This window comes from Heloderma suspectum, chromosome 7 (assembly GCF_057233095.1).
Source record: "Heloderma suspectum isolate Gila_16-S chromosome 7, 16-S_ref, whole genome shotgun sequence".
NCBI classification, from domain to species: Eukaryota; Metazoa; Chordata; class Lepidosauria; order Squamata; family Helodermatidae; genus Heloderma; species Heloderma suspectum.
The window spans coordinates 89,028,842-89,050,490 of NC_139464.1; the positions used below are offsets into that span (position 1 = coordinate 89,028,842).

A 21,649-nucleotide genomic window follows, 5' to 3' on the forward strand; every position below is an offset into this window, starting at 1 on the left:
TATGGATGGATGGACTCACCCACGCCCATGCTTGGTGGGAGCTTGCCGAGTTGCTGCTGTCACCCACCCCTGCTTGCCAAGCCATGCAAGCCCTGGAGGCCTCGGCGAGCAGGCTGGGAGTGCCCCGCAGCCTCCCGCTCCTCACTGTGAGTCACCATTTTTACACAAGATGGTGACTCTGTAATTTCTGTATTTTTAATGTTGTGCAAAATGGTGACCATACAGGACCATCTCTGCAATGTTGGAGGCATAAAGAGCCTGCAGCTTGGTGAGCAGCATCTGGGGGTGTCAAGCACGGCTGGGGGTGGGTGTCCGTTGGACTCAACACTGCTCTCAGGCCCCTGCAACATCCCTGTGTTCATGTCATATGTCTCAATGAGGCATTATTCTCATTACATAGCCAGCATCTGCCACCTCTATTGGGATGAAAAATGACTTCCCTCATGCAAACATTCTCCCCAATTTTCTGTCAGGAAAAACATGGTTAGGAATCTTTTCTCCAACGTAATTATGAAGGGACAGCTATGTCATTTTGAGCAACAAGGGAAATTGTCAGATCGCATCAACATCTCTTTCAAAATCTCAGAGGAAACTTGTAACAGTAGCTGTGTTGGCTTTCTCTAGGGCCTGCATGCCAGCTTAGCTTCATGTTCTATTCGATTCCCTTGAGTCATCACGAGGGCAGGGGAAATAGTTTCCTAGTTCTTACTGTTTGACCTACAGTGAATCATGTGATTTTTTTATTAGTCAAAGTGTACTATTGCCCTACCACTTTCATCAAGACCTCAAGGAAATGTAGTAACAGTAGTACTTTCTGAAGTAGTACCACAGTAGTACTTTCTGAATGTCAGAAGCACTTAACACTATTGAGGTAATTTTTACAGCAGTTATGGAAGTTAGACCAACAATAGTATTATCCTTGCAATGAAAATGAGGGGCTGAAGCTCAAACATAGTGACTGATGTGCAATTTAAGCTAGACTTTCCAGCTGTCAGCTCAAGTTTAGACACCACACCCAGTATACTAAATACTCTGATTTTTCACAGCATACAGGGGAGTGCTACTGACCACAAAAGGTACCTTGGCTGAGAAAGTGTTGACTACTAGACCAAACCGGAGTTAGATAAGAATAATAAGATACAATGCTACATGCTGACAAGTGCTGTTTCATATTGAAAACCTGCCTATGGGGTGGCCATAGCTAGTTTGTGTATATTAACACACACAAAATCCAAGGGTCAGCAAGAGCCCAAGAGGTAATCGAGGCTATGTCTCAGTCCCAAGCTGAAATCCTCCATAGTTCTCCAAATGAAAATTCTCCAAATTACACCCTACTTCCATTTTGTCATAGCCTTCTTAGCTATGCTTTTTTTTTTTTAAGGGGTACAGTGCAGGGAAGAGAATGATTTGGAAAAGAACGTTCATGTTCCTTGAACATAAAGGTCTACTTATTTCCCCCTCTGTAATTCAAGCCTAGAAGAAAAGCCTCCCCACCTCCACTTCAGGATACATTATCCAGCTAGACTTGTAGAAAAAATTGTGAAGTGCGAAACAAAAAGTCATCCACTAAATTTCCCAAAGCGTGACATTTGGGGAATGTCAGGCTGTGACGTAGGTGGAGGACATATTGAAAGCCTCCTGCATTTCATACAATCTGTGCAGTTTCTGGAAGTGCCAGGGATTTTGGGGACAGTGAGAAAATATTCCTGAGTGTGTAGGCATGGCCAGCATTTACCAAAGATACATGATATTTTACTTCTGCTTTAAAGAATGCCATGGCCCTTGCACTATCCTTTCGCTTGAAGACAGCCTGCCAATGTTGCTGCACAGTAGTTCTAGTACTCTAACATTAAACATGGACATAGAGTCTCTCGAGAAAGGCAGCCCCTCTCCCAATTCCCATTAAAAAAAATGGGATTTTTATCATCCTGGCTGGGTTGCCTCCTTTTATAAGCTATACAGAATGTATACTCAATATGAAGATTCATCTCTTCAAGGCACACTAACATTGCTGAAAAATAGATGCTGGAAACCCTATGAAGAGAGTTTTAAACCTTAAGTCCAGTTCAGAAGAGATGTTGAACCTTGCGAAGGATTGCTGGAACTAATTCCAACTCTCCTGCAAAATAGGACTGGCCAAACCCAGCCTTCCAGTCCCCCTAAATACCCAGTAGCTACCCTCCTGGCCAAGAGGCACTGAAATAAGCACTGAGTTTATGCAAAGAAAATCACACCAACTAAAGGTTGGATAAATATTTATTAAGATAAAAAAGGGGGTAGAGGGAAAAGGAAGAATGGGAATAGCAAATGGCACAAGAGGGTACAAAGATGAATTACTTAAACATACACAGAGAGCCTTATACGTGCACACCCAAGAAAAATAACAAAGATACCTGGTCTGTCCTTAACATGCCTAAGTACAGCCACCACTGCCCCAGATATCAACAGGTCCAGAACGACCAGGACAAAGAGAGACATGAGGTCTCTCCCTCAGCCCCCTTTTAAAGCCCAGTCCTGGCAACCCAGGGCAGATTTTCCTTTAGCCAATCACCGGCTCAGTCCCTGGGTGGACCACCCTTGCCTCCAAGAGGCTGGAACTCCCCACCAAACCCAGCTGTTGTCACTCCCCAATTAGCAGGGACTGTGCCTGACCTCGAGCAAAGGGCCGAGGAGCCTCTAGATTACGTACTATTCCAGGTGGTTGTATTAGATGGGACAAAATGGCCTAACGGCATAATGGAAAACAGGCTGTCATTCTTGACAAACCTCAAGCCCAGGTTCCCCAGATGGCCACGCCCCTTCCCATTACCACCTGGTTTCAATTTTTTCATCCGGCCTGCTGATAGTTTGGTGGTTCTTCAGCTTGTGTGTGTCCTCTGCCCTCCTCATTCTAAACGGTTGAAATGCCTCTCCTAAGCCTTAAAGGCAGTAAGAGAGCTACTTAATGAAGCTACAATATGCTGGTATTTTTGGCCATGCCCCTTTTGCCCCACCCACCACTAGAATGCAGCCTCCAAAAGCTTCTTGAAAATGGATTTTGCCCCTCAGGCTGAAAGAGGTTTTGCACCCTTGGCCTAGAACTACAGGGTTTGGAACATCAAAAGAGCTCCAGTTTCAGAACACATGGGTTTGTAGAGAATTCAGGGGTTGTAGACCTATCGCCCTTCAAACATTGGGCATGTTACTCTATTCCACCCAATAGTGTTTCAGCAGAGATTTCCAATGGATCAAACTACTAGATGCAGATAACAAAACTCTATTTGTTTCATCATGACAATGTTGATCCTAATGTATGAAAGTTAAAAAAAAAAAAAAAGACTGCATGTATACGTTCTATGTATACTAGCAAGTCCTGTTACCTCGTGATAGCTATTTATCTAACTTGTGTGGAGGGGTGGGGAGGAACAGCTACACCAGTTCACAACTGCTACAGCACCATGTGAAAACAAACCCTTGAAAGTAGCTGCTTGTGGGAACGCAAATAGATGCCCATAATCTTAGATACAAACATGCTGTCAGGTGTCATATCTGAATGAGGGCTTCATTTCATAGGGCTGTGCCTCCACTTCTGGCAAAGCCTGAATACTGAACCAAAAGCAGACCGCTTTGGAGGTATTTGGACCTCCCCTGAAGCAACTTTTTTATTCCCAAAGGTTCAGACCTGCTTTTGGAGGGGTACTTTTTTCAAGTGAATTTTTACAACTGAAATGCCTCTAAGCTCCCCATAAAAGGGAAACCCCATACAAATCAGAGATAGAGCATGTAGTTTTGTGATTGACAGGGCTTATTACTTAATAAGTATGTATAGGACTACAGTGAACAGTCCGAGACCAAAGCCCACTTCTGCCTTGGACTCACCAGGTGGCCTTGGGTAAATCACTAATATTATTCCCTTTTTACACACGCGAAACTACCTTGTCCTACCTTACAAGCTGCTATAAGGTGAGACTGAAAAGCTTTTTTTTTTCAAATTAATTTATTAATACAGAACACTTTTAATAGCAACTTTATACATACACGTTAACATTTACATACCAATTCTAACAAAAAGCTTGCTTGAGGTTGTATCTGTATGGTCACAATTCAACACTTCTGCTCATCTAGCAGCCCAACCTTTTATGGCTCCAGTTTTAAACTTGTTGTTAAAGGGAAGTTCCAGGACTAATCGTTGAAGCCATAGATCTTGGATGGCAGGGGAAATAGGTTTGGTATATCTTGCTTTGACAAGCCCTTATTGATCCTATACACCTTGATTCTGAGTCTAGAACAGAAGTAATCCATGTGATAATTGTTCAGATAGCCTCTCACAAAGTGTCCATGACTCCTTAGTGGGCCCAAAACACAAGTAGGGTGCAATCCTGTGCAGATAGGCGGCCGCCTCTGAACTCAGAGGCGACCACCTATCCAATGCAGGGCAAGAGAAGCATGGAGGGGATCGTTCCCTCCAAGCTTCTCCTGCCCTGCATTTTTGGCTAGACAGCCGACTGAGGCTGTCTAGCTGTGGGAGGGCTGAGTGGGGGAGGAGGCTGCTGGATGACACATGGGATGTGTCGTACCGGCATTTCTGCCCTCCCCACCCCAGAACGCCCCCCGGGAATGCCCCATTTTGGCTGCTCCGTACTTTTCTTGCGAGCGCGGAACACGGGGATTTTCCACGCTGCCTGTGAGGCAGTAGAGAAGTGGGGGAGGGTCGGTTTTCTGGGAAAACCAGATACCCTATGGCTGTCTACCCGCTGATTAGCGGCCATAGGATTGCTCCCTTCGTTAACTATGGCATCATTTAATATTTTACTTTGCACAGCACGAAGTTAAACTATGGAATTCGCTACCACGAGATGTAGTGATGGCCACCATTTGAGTATCAGAGGCAGTATGCCTACATACACCAGTTTCTGGGGAACATGGGCGGGAGGGTGCTCTTGCACTCATGTCCTGCTTGGGGGTTTCCCGTGGGCAGCTGATTGGCCACTGTGTGAACAGAATGTTGGACTAGATGGATCCTTGGCCTGATCCAGCATGGCTCTTCTCATGTTCTTACATTTTTAGGTGTTTCACAATGACTTTCCAGGTCAGTAAAGGCCTTGTTAACTTTAAGATTACAATGAACAGTTTGTTTTCCTCTTCCCCTTCCAATAGCGTGAAATAGATACTACAAAATTAGAACGCCAACCACTGTAGGAATAATAAAAGCAGAAGGTCATATTTGAAGAGCTGTTTGCCCTTGTGTTTCTTGGAAGAACTCCTAGTCTCTAAAATGACAGCACAGCTGTTCACAGAAAATTATGCAGAAAGATTACTAAAATCTGTATCTAGTTCTTAGACTATGCTGCAAGTATGAGAACTAGCAGCACAGCATCGATCAAATAGCAGCTGCTAAGACACGCTGGCTACATTTCAAGAACACACTGGCAGAATTTTCAGTTTGATCAGCGGTGTAATATAAATTATATTGGTGGGGGTGGGGGTGTGAAGAACAGAATCTTCTTTCAAATTTTCTTCTTGTTATTTTAATAATGACCAAAGTGCTAATTCCTAGAGACCTTTTTGAAAAGTCCTTTCACAGCTATAAGATGTCGGGGTTCTTTGGAAATATCTAGCAGTTCTTGAACTGTGGTCCACAAACCACGATAAAAAGGCCAGAGGAAAATGCTGAAAGCAGGATACCCCTGAATACAACTTACTGAAGGCATATGACAGGAGAGGCCTTATGTGTTTTCCAAAAGGATCTAGGTGGCCTCAGAAACAGGATACTAGACTACATTTACCCTTGGTCTGTTCCAGCTCTTATGCTCTTGTGCCTTTTCCAGAGCAGTGATTAATGGCAGTTAACAATAACTAACCAAACTAACATCTAAGGGCCAAACTGCAAATCATGTGGAAGATCTGTGAACCTCCCGTTTTTTCAAAACACATTTTTAAAAAGTAGGTGTGTGTGTGTACTTGGAACAGGGGGTGCAGTACTGGCAAGGGTTTTAACTATGCCATTTCAACAGTTAAAATCCTTCCTGTCAAAGCTGTGCATCTGCAGGGCAAAATAAAACAATATTCAGTTATCTATACGTTTTACCCTATGTAGTTTCAGCTGCGGGGTGTGTGTGGTAAGCTAGCCCTCACCATAACGTGGAAAGTCAGTCCTGCTGTATTTGAGCCCCCCCCCTTCTGTTGCATGAGGCCCTAGACTTTTGCCCCAGAGTCCTGCCCTAACAGGACCACTGGAAGCAGGAAAGCTAAGGGGTGGGGAGCCCAGAATGGTTGAAATGGAGCATGCTAGGCAATGGTCCCCAGAGGAGAATGGCCCCCTCTGCATACAGGGCAGGCAACTGCTGGTTGCCACTACAGATTGTCCACCTGAGTCATCTGGCAGGCAGTGGTGGTGGCTTGTAGGAACTGCCAAGAGGAAGAGAAGCCAGCGGTCCTCACTTATTGAAGGGATGGCTATTGTGCCCATAGTAGGCCCCACTAAACACAATGAGCGGGAGGGGACTCAAATGCAGCAGGGCTGTTTTACCATGTTTCGAAGTGAAGCAATACAAATTACTATCTAAATGGGAGCAGGGGAGGACATTAATACAATTAAGTCCATAGTCTAAAATTACCTCCTCGTACCATTTCTGTCTCCTGGCTGGGACCCCTTCCCTATCCTCAGCCTTCCACAAGCTGCTACACACTGAGTGGGGTGAAAAGTATAGAGGTTCACTGGATGGCATGTTTTCAGGAGCCCCCAACACTTAGGGTCAGCCTCCTATAACAGAGGAGTTTTGATGAAGCTTGAACAAGTTTGGTGCATATCCATTGAAAGCTGACCTAAGTGTAAAAGATTCACTCTTGCAGTTAGCTGGGCTTTACTGAATTGCAAATGGCACTGTGCAGTTATGGTCCTAGAAAACACTACTCTGGACTTATTAGAACACAATAGTATTTTAGTGCACAGCTCTAATGCAGTCAATGGGCCTCCTCGTTCAAATGAAGAACAAACATGTAACTGACAATAAGGAGAAACCAGCAGGAGCCAGCTTACATGTTGCTGTACTAAACCCATCCCATAAACAAAATGCTTCCTGAACTTGCAAAGTTCAAAAGCCCCAAGACTAACTAGTGAGAGCCTACAGCAAAGTGTATTTTTGGCCTTGCAGAAGATCCAGGGTATCAAACTCTTTGAACTGGTTCCACAGAAATGTGGAGCTCCGAAACTTAATGTCAATCTTTTGGCAATGGAAAACCCTAAACATCACTTGAGCTGGCAGTGAAGACAACATATTATGTACTTATCGGGCTCTTATTAGATAAGGGAAGAGAATGCACATTACAGTGACAATCAGAACTGGAGCTGGAAGTGCCAGCCTCATCAGGGACATCATGTTCCTTACAGGTTTAAAACTGAACTTCTGACAGAAGTTGCTAAAGCACAGGGCTTTGAGTTGTGATCTTTTAGAGAAGCCAGAGAATGGCAATTTCAAGACAAAAGTAGCAAAGAAGGTGAGTTGGTTGTTTTGTTCAGTAGAAGCTCAAAAGTGTTTCTTAAACGGAGAGCAAATGTGTGATTTAGAAGCTAGAATTTAATTCCAACCATTCAGTAAGCATTACTCATATACCATTCCATTTCCCCTGCTCCCATATTAGGGAATTCCAAGCTAGTTTCACTTAATTTGTGTGTGCGCGCACATGTGTTGTGCATGTGTGTTTTACCAGCCCTGTATTGTATAAAACTAAAACCAAGCCACCCAGCATAAAATAGAAGGAAAAACCACTTCACAAAGCTGGAAGAATATATTGTCCCAACTCTACAATTAAGTTTGATGCAAATACCAAATAAAATACATCCAAATTTTCCAATATGATGGCTACACTTTCCCAAATTAAGGTATACTAGTTTATTCACTACATAACAAGAGTAGCTAGTATAAAACCCATGTGAAACATGTCCTTGTTTTAGTTTCTACCTTATTAAGGGTGCAATTTTATACAGAAAAAGGTCATACAATTCCCAGCATTTTCCAGCCAGCCATGCTGGCTGGGGGATACTAGAAATTTTAAGACTTTGTCTAAACATGTGTAGGATTGCACCCTGAAGCATTTTTTACCCCTCTCAGCCGGAAAGGCTCCCAGAATGGCTTACAGATCAATCAGGAAATAAAGTCCCTGCCTACAGGCTTACAATCTGAAAAAGACATTACATAAAAGGAAAAGGGATGGGAAGGGAAGAGGAAAAATGGCAAACCCAGGCACCAAAAAGTTACTAACATGCTACCTTATTCTGAAAATCCTATTTCTGTTCAGACAACCTGCAGTAACAAAGCAGACAACAACCTTACTTTAAAAAACCCACCAAATGTTATTTTGTTACTTTAAGCACAGGCTTCCAAAGCTGATATCAAGCAGCAGATAGACTATTCGTCTAAGGTCAGTAGTTCCCCAAACTGTATGCCAGGGCACACAAATGTGCCACACTAAATACATGAAGTCTCCTGTGACTCGTGAGTCACGTACCCACTGCACTATTTTAGCTTTGACTGCTTCTGATCAGCCTTTGATGTAGAAAGGTAATTCTGGAGTATCTCTTTCAGGTGTGACTAGATCATTCACTCCATGGGATTTACTGACTCTGAGAGGCAACATAACTATTAAATGATCTGGGCAGAAATGCAGAGCACCTTCAAGGTCTGATATTTTTGTTAGGCTGAAGACAGACAGAAAAGAGAGGTCACATGGAACATCCCTCTACTGCATGGTGAGTCCTTTTGCCAACTTTGCAATGTAAAAGCCAGATGTTTAGATTAGCGAATCAAACTCTAGCTCAACAAGTCTTGTCCCTTCCCTTGATCCTTTGGAGAGCTGTCTACCTTTTTTACAGTATCACATGAACATTCGTGTTTTTATCTGTTCATTTGCTGCCTTATTCTAAAGACATTTTTGAGAAGTACAAAACTGCTCCCAAGATGTGGGGAGATTTCTTAATGAGTCCCCAACCACCTTCTGTTCCAAACTTTTAGAACTGTTTACATATGTCTCTGCTATTCAAACTTGGAAAAAGCTTGGTATAATTTATATGGCTTCTATTGATAGAAACACTCTGTTGTTAATAAGAAGAAGCAAGGCTATTACCAGTAGTGTGTTAGCAAGTTAAAATGCTGACAATGAAAAAAGAAAAATGTGAAGCCTGCTAATTTGCCCAGTAAATAATACTGGAATCATGATTGCAATCTTGTGGTGCTGTAAAAGTCATCACTGCTTTTCTGAGACCAAAGGTCTAGAAAATCTTTCAAGCCTCTTATAGGTTTAGTGGAAGAAATAAGACAGCCAGTACAATACATGTAAATCTGTAACTTGCAAGAACCATCAGGAATTCCTCTATGATTAGTTAATGACCTATGACGACAGCAGACACGCTTGACTCTTTAAAACCTATTATATTATGGATAGTGAGTCGGTTTATTGAAGTTTCTACAATTTGGCATTCAAAGTATTTGCAATGTTGCAAGGTTTTATGCAAGAGAGAGAGCAGGTAGTGTGCATGTGCACATGCACCCCTCCCCCCTCAAACATTTGGTTTTGTTCTGGAATGCTGCATAATCCTTTAACCATTGCTTGACCTTGCAATATTAACACAATATGCAATTTACTGGCTTGTAGGAACAGTTGTTTCCATGGGTGCCGAAGGCAGGGCATTCATTATATTTGCCCATGGGCCAGGTAGGGTGCTATATTGTCTACTAATACTTATTTAGAGAGACTTGAGGTAATGAAACATGAAAAGTATTTGCTGAGGCAAATGCTGATTTTTGTGGTCCTAGCCCTTGACTGCCGACGTCGTTTTCAAACAGCACAATCAACATTCAAACCTGAGCTCAAGTTAGTACATAAAAGTCACACCACACTGTAATACCGAGTCAAATTAATTTTATTATGCTCCGTGATGAATTGCCACCAGTGCAACATCCTATCCACTGTACATTTCAAAAAGGAAGGAAGGAAAGAAGGAAGGAAGGCCGGCCAAAATGAAAATTCACGTATCAAGAATTTCAATTTGATGAAATGGAAAACTGAACGACTGAGATGTTTTCAGAGTACAAGTGGCTAGCTGATATTGTCTAAGCATAGTGTTGAGATATAGTCCTCATGCTCATTTGCTAATTGCCAAGGCTACTTGGACACTCAGTTTAACAGGTGCATGAGGCTGCCTTGTTACAACAGTTAGCAGCAGTGATTCAATGACATGAAACACCACCTCCTGCCTACAGTGGAAGCAGGAGAATGCAAAACATGCAGCTGTGACTTTTTAGCCTTATTGTAACTGCAGTCATGCCTTAAATTAAAACCATACAATAGGCTATTGAAAGCAAAACATTTGAACTCTTGTGCAATTACGTGGATACATTTTCTATAGGAAAAAACAAACAAAAGCCTGTTGGGTAAGTGATTAATGGATTATGCAAGTATCCCCAAAATATTAAATCTTCCCAAACACTCTCAACTCCAGAAGTATGTGCTTAATTTATGCTTATAAAGAAACATCTTTGGAGGCCACCTGAGCAGTATCCACTTTAAAAATGCCCTTATGGTATCAGAACTACAGAGACAACACTAAAAACTGTTATGAAGGCCCTTAATACCCCCTCTCATGTGCACACATTCTTAATCCCACTATATAGCACTTAATCAGGCTTCCGCCACACTGCTCACGGTCCTCAAGCCATACCAGCAGCAATGCTAGTTGAAAGTCTTTCTAGCAGTAGGCCATGCTGTGAATATGATTGCAAAGGAGAAAGATACTTTGAAAATTTCCCATCCCATGTCATCTGCTTAAAAGGAAAAAAAAAAGAAAAAAGATCCACCTCTGAATAATTTAGCTTCTGCTTTACCACACTCTCTTTCATCAACACAACCTTTTAAATCCTGTTCTCCTTATGCAATTAAAATGCTTGACATACATTATAACTGCATTAGATATCCAAGCCATATCATGCAGGTCCCGCCTGTCAAGATCAGGCCAACACTGGATTTCAGTAAATACAATTTTATCCAATATACCATGAATAGAGTAAGAAAAAAAAAGAAAGGAAGCATGTGTTAATTGTACTCCAAATATGCCTCACTTGAAACATTTTGCATCAGTGCAACAAGTGATAGTTCTAATGTTTTCTAGCTTAATGTTTTCTTACTGCAAGTACAGTATTAGCACTGACAATGCCTATCTTAAATGCAATACTGCATGAAAAATAGACAGATACTCCAAATATTTAGTGTTAGTAAAGATGAAAATTAAGATGAGAACTCATTTTCCCATCATGTACTGGAATGCAATTCCAAGCATAGGACCTTCCATCTTTTAAGATCATATCCTTTGATATTATTTCTAAACATAAGAGAAATCAAATATTGCAATATGCAAGTTCAGTACATATAAAAAAGCAGTGGTTTACAAACTCTGTAGAAGTGAGCCTCTCCCAAAAGGTAAAAGGCAGTTCAATTAACTCTATCCATTCTCATTTCATGGTCTAGAGATTTAGAGTCCAGAGGAAACAGGGCAACACTGACCTATAAAGCTTGAAGAGCCATAGGGAAGCCTGTGATGAATATTGAACTGGACCTCAGCACCATCAACACTAACAGGCTAATGGGCAGAGAAGCCACCCAGTCTCAACTATCTGGCCAAAAGAAATACAAAGACTAGGATGAGGGAAGAGGAAATACCAGTGAGGAACTAAATGCTTTTGCCACTTCTCTCTCCCAGTAACTGCTCCCATCACCTTCGGGAAGTCTATCACAGTTAGAAGAAGCATATACTTAAGGCACCCATCCCTGATTAAATGCTTTTGATTTCTAAATGTAGGATCTGGTGCTTAATTGTGTAGATTTGTACCATAATCCATAGAGACTGCAGAGTTACACCACTTAAATTCATTTATTAGTATACCAATGCCCTACACATTTTAAAATTAATTGATCAGAACAAGCATTAACCACAGCCCTTCAGTAAAAAAATTATATAAAAATAAATAAATGACTGCAGCAGTGGCCATAAACGTATATTCCTCTTCATTGTGAAAGGTAGCTGGCAAAAATCAGTAAGGTAGTTTACATAAAATATGACCAACTGGGATGTTTCTAGATTCTGTATTCAGGCGTCAAAGCTCTCTGAACAGCAGGCAACACTGCTCTAGAATCAGGGGAAATTTTCCTAACCACTTAATTTTTGTAGTGGGTGTTTTACATATAGCTTAAATGCTAAATTTGATCTGCAGTGTCATGAAGTGAAATTACTCTTCGTTTTATCAGCCTCATCCATATAGCATAGTTTCCAAGATGAAGGGACTAAAACTAGGAACTGCATTGCTTAAAGAACGTAGTGTCATACTAGGTTTTAATAAGAAAATTTAGATACAGAAAAAGTAGGGTATGAAAATAGTGTTTTCCTTCTTGCATTATAACTAAATACATTTAAGGTGTTTGTCAATTTCGCATACTACATTAAAACTCCCTTATTGATGGAATGGAAAGTATTCACATGTACATTGAGCAACCTGATGTAAACTTGTACACATTAAGTAGGGAGTAGCTTTGTATAGGATTATGACAAACATTTACAGATTAAATGAGGTATTGCACAGATTAATAAAAAAGCAAAAGGCAACAAAAATATACAGCAAATAGGTAGAACATTTACATGATAATTTTACAGAATCCATAGACAGAAAGTAGTTTAGTATTTCACCTTAAAAATATATATATGATGTAATATATTGATCAGTCATCCCATTCATCATCATCTTCAAAGTCTTCTTCATCTTCTTCATCCTCATCTTCATCTAATGGTAGGAAATAAACAAGAAGAATGAACATAAGACAAATCTCAGCAAAAACTAGTTTTGGTATTATTTCTTTTAGTGGGTTTCTAGAAACTGGCATTTGCATAATAAAATATAAGCATATACAGAAAAGGGAGGAAAACATTAGGATCTAGGCTTTAGATGAAACATTCTCACAACTATTTCACAAGAAGCACAAACTCAGCCCCAGTCCAACTGATCCACATAACCTAAGTACAGGAACTTGTAAATCAGTAAATAAGTTCTTTTCTAAACTTGCCATCTAAATTTTCTCCTAAAATGAACAAACCTTTCTTATACAGAAGACATTCTACCCCCTTGATTTTACTCAGTTCACACATGAATATTAATTAAGTTGATTGGGTTTCATTATTTCCTCATGTGAGCTGAATGTACACCCTAGAATAGATTCACTTTCCTGTGATTGTGCATTGTGGGGGATGACCTGTAGTCTGATATTCTCCTCAAGTAATCCTTTCTGACCTGGGAAGCTCAGGGTTCTCCCAGAAGATGGTAATGAAAGCCACTGCATTACGCTAGGAGTACAAAAGCTATTCTAGTTATCTCTAGAATTTGGTCTTGCTGGCAGCAGTTACATAACAAGCTGATGTTTTCACGTAGCTATCCACAGCAAATCTTGATATTCCAGTTCTAGAACAGCTCTGTTTAGCTGTTGGTACGTTTCTGAGCACAATTCAAAGTGCTAGTGCTTACTGTTATGGCCTATACAGCACACACAAAAATTACAGAACAAAAACAGCACCCAACCCAACAGACCACCTTACGTGCTGAAGGCCTGCTTGAACAGAAATATCTTTGCCTGCTGGCAGAAAGACAACAGAGAAGAGCCAATCTAGCCTCCTTCAGCAGGGAGTTCCAAAACTTGGGAGCAGAAATTGAAACAGCCTTCTCTTGTGTCGCCACCAAACGTGCCTTTTGAAGGTGGTGGTACCAAGAGAAGGGCCTCCCCTGAAGAACTTAAAACCTGGGTGGGCTTGTATGGGAGAAGGCAGCCTTTCAGGTAGACCAGTTACAAGCAATATAGGGCTTTAAAGGTCATAACCAGGACACTGAATTGTGTCCCGAAACAGACTGGTAGCCAGTGAAGCTGTTGAAACAAGATAATCCCATGCTCCCTGTAACTGTCCCCGGTTAACAGTCTGGCTGCAGCATTCTGGACCAACTGAAGCAGCCCTAAGTACAGCACATTACAGTAATCCAAATGGGATGTGACTAAGGCATGCATGACTATGGCCAAGTCGACATCTCTAGGAATGGTTGCAGTTGGTGCACTAGCCTAAGCTGTGCGAATGCACTCCTTGCCACTGAGAAAACCTGGCATCCAGGATCAGGGCCAAGTCCAAGAGTACAGCCAGGCTGTGAGCCTGAGACTTCAGGGGGAGTGTAGCCCCATCCAGTGCAAGTTGAATCCCTATTCCCTGACCTGCCTTTTTGATTAACCAGGAGCATCTTTGTCTTGCCTGGATTAAGCTTCAAGTTGTTCGCCATCATCCAGTCCATTACCAACATGAGACACTGACTTAGAACTAGAACAGCTTCCTTGTATTTTAGTGGGAGAGACAGAGTTGGGTGTCATCAGCATACTGGTGGCACTGAAACTCAAAACTTGTCTCACAGGAGTTTCATGTATATGTTGAATAGCATGGGGAATAAGACAGAACCCTGAGGGACACCACAGGCCAACGGCCACAGCATCGAACAGAAATTCCTCAGCATCACCTTCTGAAACTGTCCCTCCAAGAAGGACCAGAGCCACCATATAACAGTGCCTCGCAGTCCCATCTCAGATAGACGTCTCAGAAAGATACTATGTTTGATGGTACTGAAAGCCCCAAAGGACCAGCAATACCAACAGGGACACACTCTCTTTGTCCAGTTCCTGTCATAGATCATTCACCAACGTGACCAAAGCAGCCCTTGTCCCATAACCAGGCCTGAGGCCACATTGAAATGCATCTAGATAATCTGCCTCATCTAGAAATGCCTGGAACCGAGAAGCCACCACACGCTTCAGCCCCTTGTCCAATAATGAGTATTGGAGACCAGCCAGAAATTATCGAGTGTCGGGGGATTCAGGGACGTTTTTTTAAAAAAGAAAAAGACAGAGGTTTTACCATGGTGTCATTTAAGCAATATGGAATCATGCCTTGCCATAAGGAGGCTTTCATCACTACCATTATCCACTTAGCCTGGCCACTTTGATAAGCCAGAAAGGACAAGGGTTCAATACACAACTAGTAGGCCTCACCTCTCCAAGGACCTATCCACATCCTTGGGCTGTACAAATTGAAAAGCATCCATTAAAAGCAGGCGCCAAAGTTACAAACAGTGGACCTGAGAACTGCTACGGCATCCAAGCTGGCCCAGATACGATCAATTTTATCTGCAAAGTGTCAGGCAAACTGGTCACAAGGGGCCAATTATGCACTCTGGTCATAATCTGAGGGCCTTTTCTAGGTGCCACCACTTTCAAAACTTAAGCAGATGGTAACTGATGACAGGCATTTCTCAGCAGTGATGTTCCATTTTTGGTGTGCTCTCCCCAAGGAGGCTCATCTGGTGGCTACTCTCTTTCAGCACTAAGCAAAGATCATTTTATTTTCCCAGACATTTTGAAAAATCACCTGAACTTTGAATCTGTTTTATTGTTCTCTGGATCTAATTATTATTATTCCTGCTGTTCTAAACTATGTTATACTTTGCTTTTGTTTTACCTGTTTGTATTGTTACCCACCAAGAGAGCACCTTTGAGTGGCATTAACTTAATGCAGTACCCAACATTAGCAAAGTATAATTAGTGGGTCTCTCCAGTGTATCACTTTTCATGTACAACTAATACAATCTTCACAGTGCCGCCCATCACTCTTGTTTGAAAATTCCTTTCATCTCTTTAGCATCTTACAAAGATGAATGCCTTCTGCTATTGCTGTTTACATCCCTTTCCAAAGTTTAAAGAAGTGGTCCAAATATACCCTTTTTCTTCATAACCGAGTGCCTACCCATTATAGAGTGCCTATATTTGTGCATACCCATGCTTTTCCATCTTTCAGCCAGATGTGATCACTAAAACAGTTTTTTTCTTGAGAGTGTTAAAACCCTCTCATGCGATATCAAGATGTTTGCAATGTCCCTACTATCATCTATACGATTCTTGCAAATAAGCAAGCTATTCACTTCAGAGGTACAACAGATGAGCTCTTCTTCCCAAATAAAGGATGCTTATGGAAATGGAAACAAGATTCTATAAATGACATCCCTTGTGTCTGTTGTTTAGAGCAGAGCTTTAGAGTTTTATGCATTAGTAAACTTTTGTTTAATGGAACTTTAGTAGTTGTTACAGGCCTACTTTCAATAAAATATTTCCTAAAAAATGATATGTGGGCATTTCCAGAGAAAGGATGTTCATCAATGTCATACTGCAGACATGAAATATAAAATGGGATTCTATATTAGCCTTTTCTCTTAGATATTATATTAGTACATAAAACACATCAAACATGGACATTAATTAAAAAAGTTGACTTAGATTCCTGCAGGGGGTTGGACTTGATGGTCTTATAGGCCCCTTCCAAACCTACTATTCTGTGATTCTATGAGTTCATTCACACTTAGTGAAGATTGACTGAACCAAATACAGATTTAATAGGCTACCTGAAGAATGAATGGCTTTGCTCCTTTTCTGCATAACTTCCATTAGTGCTCCCACAATACCCGAGGTGGGTGCAGCTGTAGGTGGTGCAGTCTCTTGGCCATCAGACACCTTGGGAGAAGAATTGAATACATAAAAGCGTACACAACAATACATCTGACAGACAACTTTTTGAGAAGCCTAAAAGATGAGCAGAAGATAACTGAAGAAAGCAGACTGGTAAAGTAAAACATCAAGTAGCAGAAACAATAATAAGATTATATGCTTCATATTCTTAGTCAGTCACTAAAAACACTACTTAGGAGGAAGAAAGCACCAAATGTTTAAAATCAATGGCAATTTAGAAGTGTAAGTTGTGTCCTAGAACTGTAATCCATGTTAATAATTGCTGAAATAGAATCTAGTACTTTTGTTATGCTTTTTGGTGAGGTCCTTGTACACTCAGATACCAGCGTCAATTTCTTATTTTAAACTGACCCTGTAAGGAAAGAAAGGATATATTATGGAGACAAAAAATAAATCAGCAGAGAATAGTCTGGAGGATGTGCAAGATGAAAGCAGCAAATAATGAAGGAAACAGGTAAGAGAAAATAAGAACATGCAATCATTACAATATAATGATGAGATTAAGTCGCTTCAAGAAGTTGTATGTAACTTAAGGAGAAACATTGCCAAACACACATAAAACTGAATTTACAGAGATAATATGGAATATGTGAGCAGGGCACTTACAGGAGAGGATCTGAGGTAGGGAGAGCACTTAACCCCTCCTGGCCCTGATGATTCTGTCCTGCAAATTCCCCCCCCCCCCCCCCAACATCTCTTTCAGCACTGGACTTATTTCTGGCATTGCACTCTGACAGATAATAAAGAACAGACTGAGGGGAGCAAGCATATGATAGAAAAAGCATCCCCTTCCCCGTGTTTCACTTGTACCTTCTAGTTTTATCTTCAGAAGGTTGCAGCAAAGCTGACCCAACAACATGATTTCCTTTGAAACACAGCTGCCTGTTTCTGTTCCGACATTTCAGTCATTCTTGCACAGAAGCAAGAGATACATATGTAAGAACATATTCAAGGTTAGGTGTGCACACACTGAGTGCAACGAATAATGGAGAAGGAAACAGTTGAACAAGAGTATGAGAATTCTACTATAGGACAGAAGCTAATAGGAAAAACATGAACCTCCCCAAAGTTTAAGATCTGACAATGCCCTGCTTCGAGGTCCATCTCACATGGAGGCTAGATTGGAATGGTAACAAATAAACTCTTGTTTCTTTTGAAAACCAGAGTTTCTCTTTAGCAATCTCATTCAGCCACCCCTCTCACTGCATTGCAGAGCTCATAAAGACTATTTCATTTCATTCTAGTTTTGGAAATTAGCCCTCCCATGTGTTTTACCATTTAAAAAAAAAAAAATACAGACTAAAAATTAATATTAAGACATTTGAGTTTTGAACACCACTTTGGGAATAGCAGCTGAAATTCAGTTTAGAAATCTTGAAAACCACCACGGAAAACTCCTTCCCCATACTGAAACATAAAGGGTGAATACACTTTTATCCAGTTTTAGCATTAAAAATCATATTCACTTCAAATCACATTCATGTCCTTTTCTCCTTCATGCTAATTCAGAACTTAAGGAAAATGTATTTCTGAAAACCTTTGTTAATAACAACATATATTTTGGCTCACCAATTGTTTTTTTGCTAGAGACTTAGAAATACGTAAGTAGAACTAAAATAAACCAATGATACTTACAGACTTCAACTGTATACCCTGTCGTATCTGATCAAGTAGTGCATCTCTTCCCGAGCAGGAGACTGGGCGACTGTTTTGTTCTACTTTTTTTAACTGGGCACCTTCTCTGATTTGATCTAAGAGAGCTGCTTTATTTCCTGAAGGAGCTGGAAGTTGATGGTCAACCTCTATTGGAAGACCAGGTGGGGGAGGAGGACCAGGAGGGGGAGGGGGAGGAGGAGGGGGTGGAGGCACAGAAGAACCACCTGATGGCGGAGGAGGAGGTGGAGGTGGGCCTGAAGGTGCAGAGGAAGAATGAACTGGAGGAGGAGGAGGATACATCCTGTTTGGTGGAGGAGGGGGTGCTGCAGCACCAGGTCTGGAAGGTGGAGGAGGAGGTGGTGCTGCTGTTGGTGCTCTTGAAGGAGGTGGAGGAGGAGCTCCTCTTCCCCTAGCAGGAGGAGGAGGTGGCCCTGAGCTATGTGGCGGTGGTGGAGGAGGGGGAGGGGGACCGCCCCGAGATGGTGGAGGTGGTGGAGGAGCTGAAACCAAACACAAACCAAACACATGGAACAATATTTAGTCACTTACAAGGCAGAGCTTTCCCACAAAAGCTTAAGAGTATCTAAATACACTCTAGTTATTTTACAAGAGCTTCATTCTGACTTTGCCTTTTCCCTGCAAAATCTCTCACTCAGTCTGGAGTTTGACTTCCCTCTGCCACACATTGTATAGAATATGCAAATCTAGCTATCACATCAAGAACAGATTATAATACTAATTCTGCAATGTCAGTTCTGCTATTTTACCAGTTCAACTTTAAGCCATTTTCTGAGATTTATATTGGTTTTCATTTGAGCTTACAGTATTTAATTAACTTATTAATTTATGAGTCACCTTTGGGCCTGAATAGGGCCCCAAGGCAACTTATTCATTCTGTTACCATCATCACTTAAACAAAGCATTTGTTGCACACAGAGTAACAAAATAGGTATTTATTCTCACATTCCTGCATGGGACAATGTCCTTATTTAAAAGTGATGTGCTATTTGTAAAGCTATTATCTAAACAGAAGTTTTACACTCTCAGGGTTGGATCCAGACTTAGTCATACTAGATACTTGAAAGCAATAGCACTTAAGTTAGTCAAAGGGTCTATGCTATGTTTGATTAAGTCTAGATCCTCAGCATTTAGGAGCATTTAATACAGTAGTAGCACATATCTAAAGGAGCCAACTTTACATATAGTAAGGCTTAATACTTTGCATTTAAGCCCACTGAAATGTGAAATTCAGTGTCTTGTATAAAACTCTTTCTGCTAATTTACTGGGTTACCCAACAGTTACCCAAAATGGTTTACATTTTCATATACTAGAAGAATGGGAGATCTTTTGTCCAAATATACTTCCCAAGAGTACTAATTTGTCATTATGAAACAAACCTTGTTGATTTAACGCACATCTTTAACTGCAACATGGAATCTTATACAGATGGCAGAGTACAGGTGTCTAATCTCCACACCATATAAAGACCAACTAAAACATCTGAATACAACTGTAGTTCCAAGTCAAATCCAGTGAATTAGCTCAATATGGACACTACCAAGGCACAGGTACATATGGGCAAGGCATGCATTAGTGAAGAACTATTAAGTAGTCAAAAGAACTTTGGTTTAACTCATCATGATCTTTTAAACATGGCAATACTGAAGTTAAAGTTGATATATACATTTATGTCATCAGTCTCCATTTAAGTTTCAAGTACCAGGTTGACTCATCCAGCCCTACTTGAGGAGGGGGGAAGGCACAGAGGAAAGATGCAATACAGATGGTAATACATATATGAAGTGAAGCCTAACATTATTTCTTGGTACTTTCCGTTACCATTTCAGAGACTACCTCACTAATGAAAGGCCTCAGCATGTCTCACATCAAGATTTGTTTTTTCCCCTGTACACACTCTCCAGTGGTGAGCATCACCTTTATGTCCAGAGTAATTGCTGAGCAGTTCATTCACAAAGCCTATTAACGAGCCAGTTATTAGCAAATGCATTCCATTTAGCAGACTAATAACACCAGTAGTAAGTATAGAGGCTCTTGCTATTAGAACACACTAAAATAAACCTCAAGAGGAAAAAGCCATTTTTTCAAGATAAGCCAATCAAAATCATAAGAGACATGCACACTTCAAACAGTGATATAGTCTTATTGTGTATGTCCTACTCTACAGAGTATAGGTAGAAGCACTGAGATGAGTAAGTTAGGTGACCTTAGGAAAGATTAACTGCAGGATTTGTTTTGCCAATAAAACTTACCAAACCATATACAATATAAATGCCAATATGTCAATTTGTAAATCTGATGTAAAGTTGCCCAAACGTTTATGTGTCACACACCACCGCAATGTGAAGAACTTTAAAGTTTAGAGTTCATACATACCACTCCAGCGTGGTGGACCTAGATCATAAATGTGACATACATTAACTTTCTCTGAAGCATCCTAGCCTTACTTACTTCCTATGCTAATTTTCCTGAAACTGTCAGTCTCTGCCCAATACTGCCTGCCCAATACAGGTTAAGGGATTGGGGCACAGCTAGTTCTGTGTGGTATTGGTATGTAAAGTATTGAATCATAATAACCATTATTTGCCCTCTAATTATACTTGGGCATTAGAGTTACTTGCCAAAAAACTACAGGAGCCAAGATCTACAGAAGTAACACATTCCTAGGGAAGACTTATACATACACAGCACCCAAGATTCAATTTCTTATTTTTGGCTCAGTAGCCCCCAGAGATAAGCTGTTTTTTTAAACAGCAGCATGTGTTGTGGGCTGTGGAGTTTGCTACTAGGTAAGTTTAAGTAAAGCATGTTATATTCTATTTCAAATTTAGTGGGACTTACTCCCAAATAAATGTGCCCAAGATTATAGTGGTTATGTATTTAACAAACATGCAAATGTAAATATTGTTTTTAGCTAGAGAAATGTTTCTCAACCTGCTGTAAAGTATTTTAAAATTTTCTAAATATTTAAGAGTCATTAAAGAGCATGATTAATGGACTGCATGGAGTAAAGGAGGACTCACCTTGTCTACGTAACTCATTTTTAACGGCTTCAACTCCTCCTGTTTTTTCAATAAAATCATATATAACCTTGGACGTTTCTTTGTCTTTCAGCTGAGCCTCTGAAATTCCACACATATCAAAAAGGTTTTTCAGCTCTGGATCCAAATTGTTAACCTACAGGAAATAGTTATTAGAGCTATTTGCAGCTACTTTTTTTTCCAGCTGACAATGACATACAGATGCTTGTATTAGAAAAGAGTTTCTCCATTAAAAAAAAAAAAGACCTCTGTGGCAACTTGCCATAGTTAGCCAAAAGTAGATGGTTTTTGGAGACATTTCTATTTTCAA

At 40.8% G+C, this 21,649-nt stretch overlaps 1 protein-coding gene across 2 annotated transcripts in view; it reads right to left on the reverse strand.

Annotated features, from left to right (window-relative positions):
• Positions 1-9,881: 9,881 nt before the first annotated feature.
• WASL (WASP like actin nucleation promoting factor) overlaps positions 9,882-21,649 on the reverse strand; it is a 52,765-nt gene continuing 40,997 nt past the window's right edge. The window contains exons 8-12 of one of the 2 annotated variants that reach the window (XM_084810845.1): positions 21,322-21,475; positions 20,675-20,692; positions 18,259-18,779; positions 16,500-16,608; positions 9,882-12,806 (exon numbers count right to left, since the gene is read on the reverse strand). In XM_084810845.1, the coding sequence (XP_084666971.1) occupies positions 12,745-12,806; positions 16,500-16,608; positions 18,259-18,779; positions 20,675-20,692; positions 21,322-21,475 (864 nt within the window). In that variant the 3' untranslated portion in view covers positions 9,882-12,744. The remainder of the gene's footprint in view (positions 12,807-16,499; positions 16,609-18,258; positions 18,780-20,674; positions 20,693-21,321; positions 21,476-21,649) is intronic. The other variant, XM_084810846.1, reaches the window with a different exon arrangement.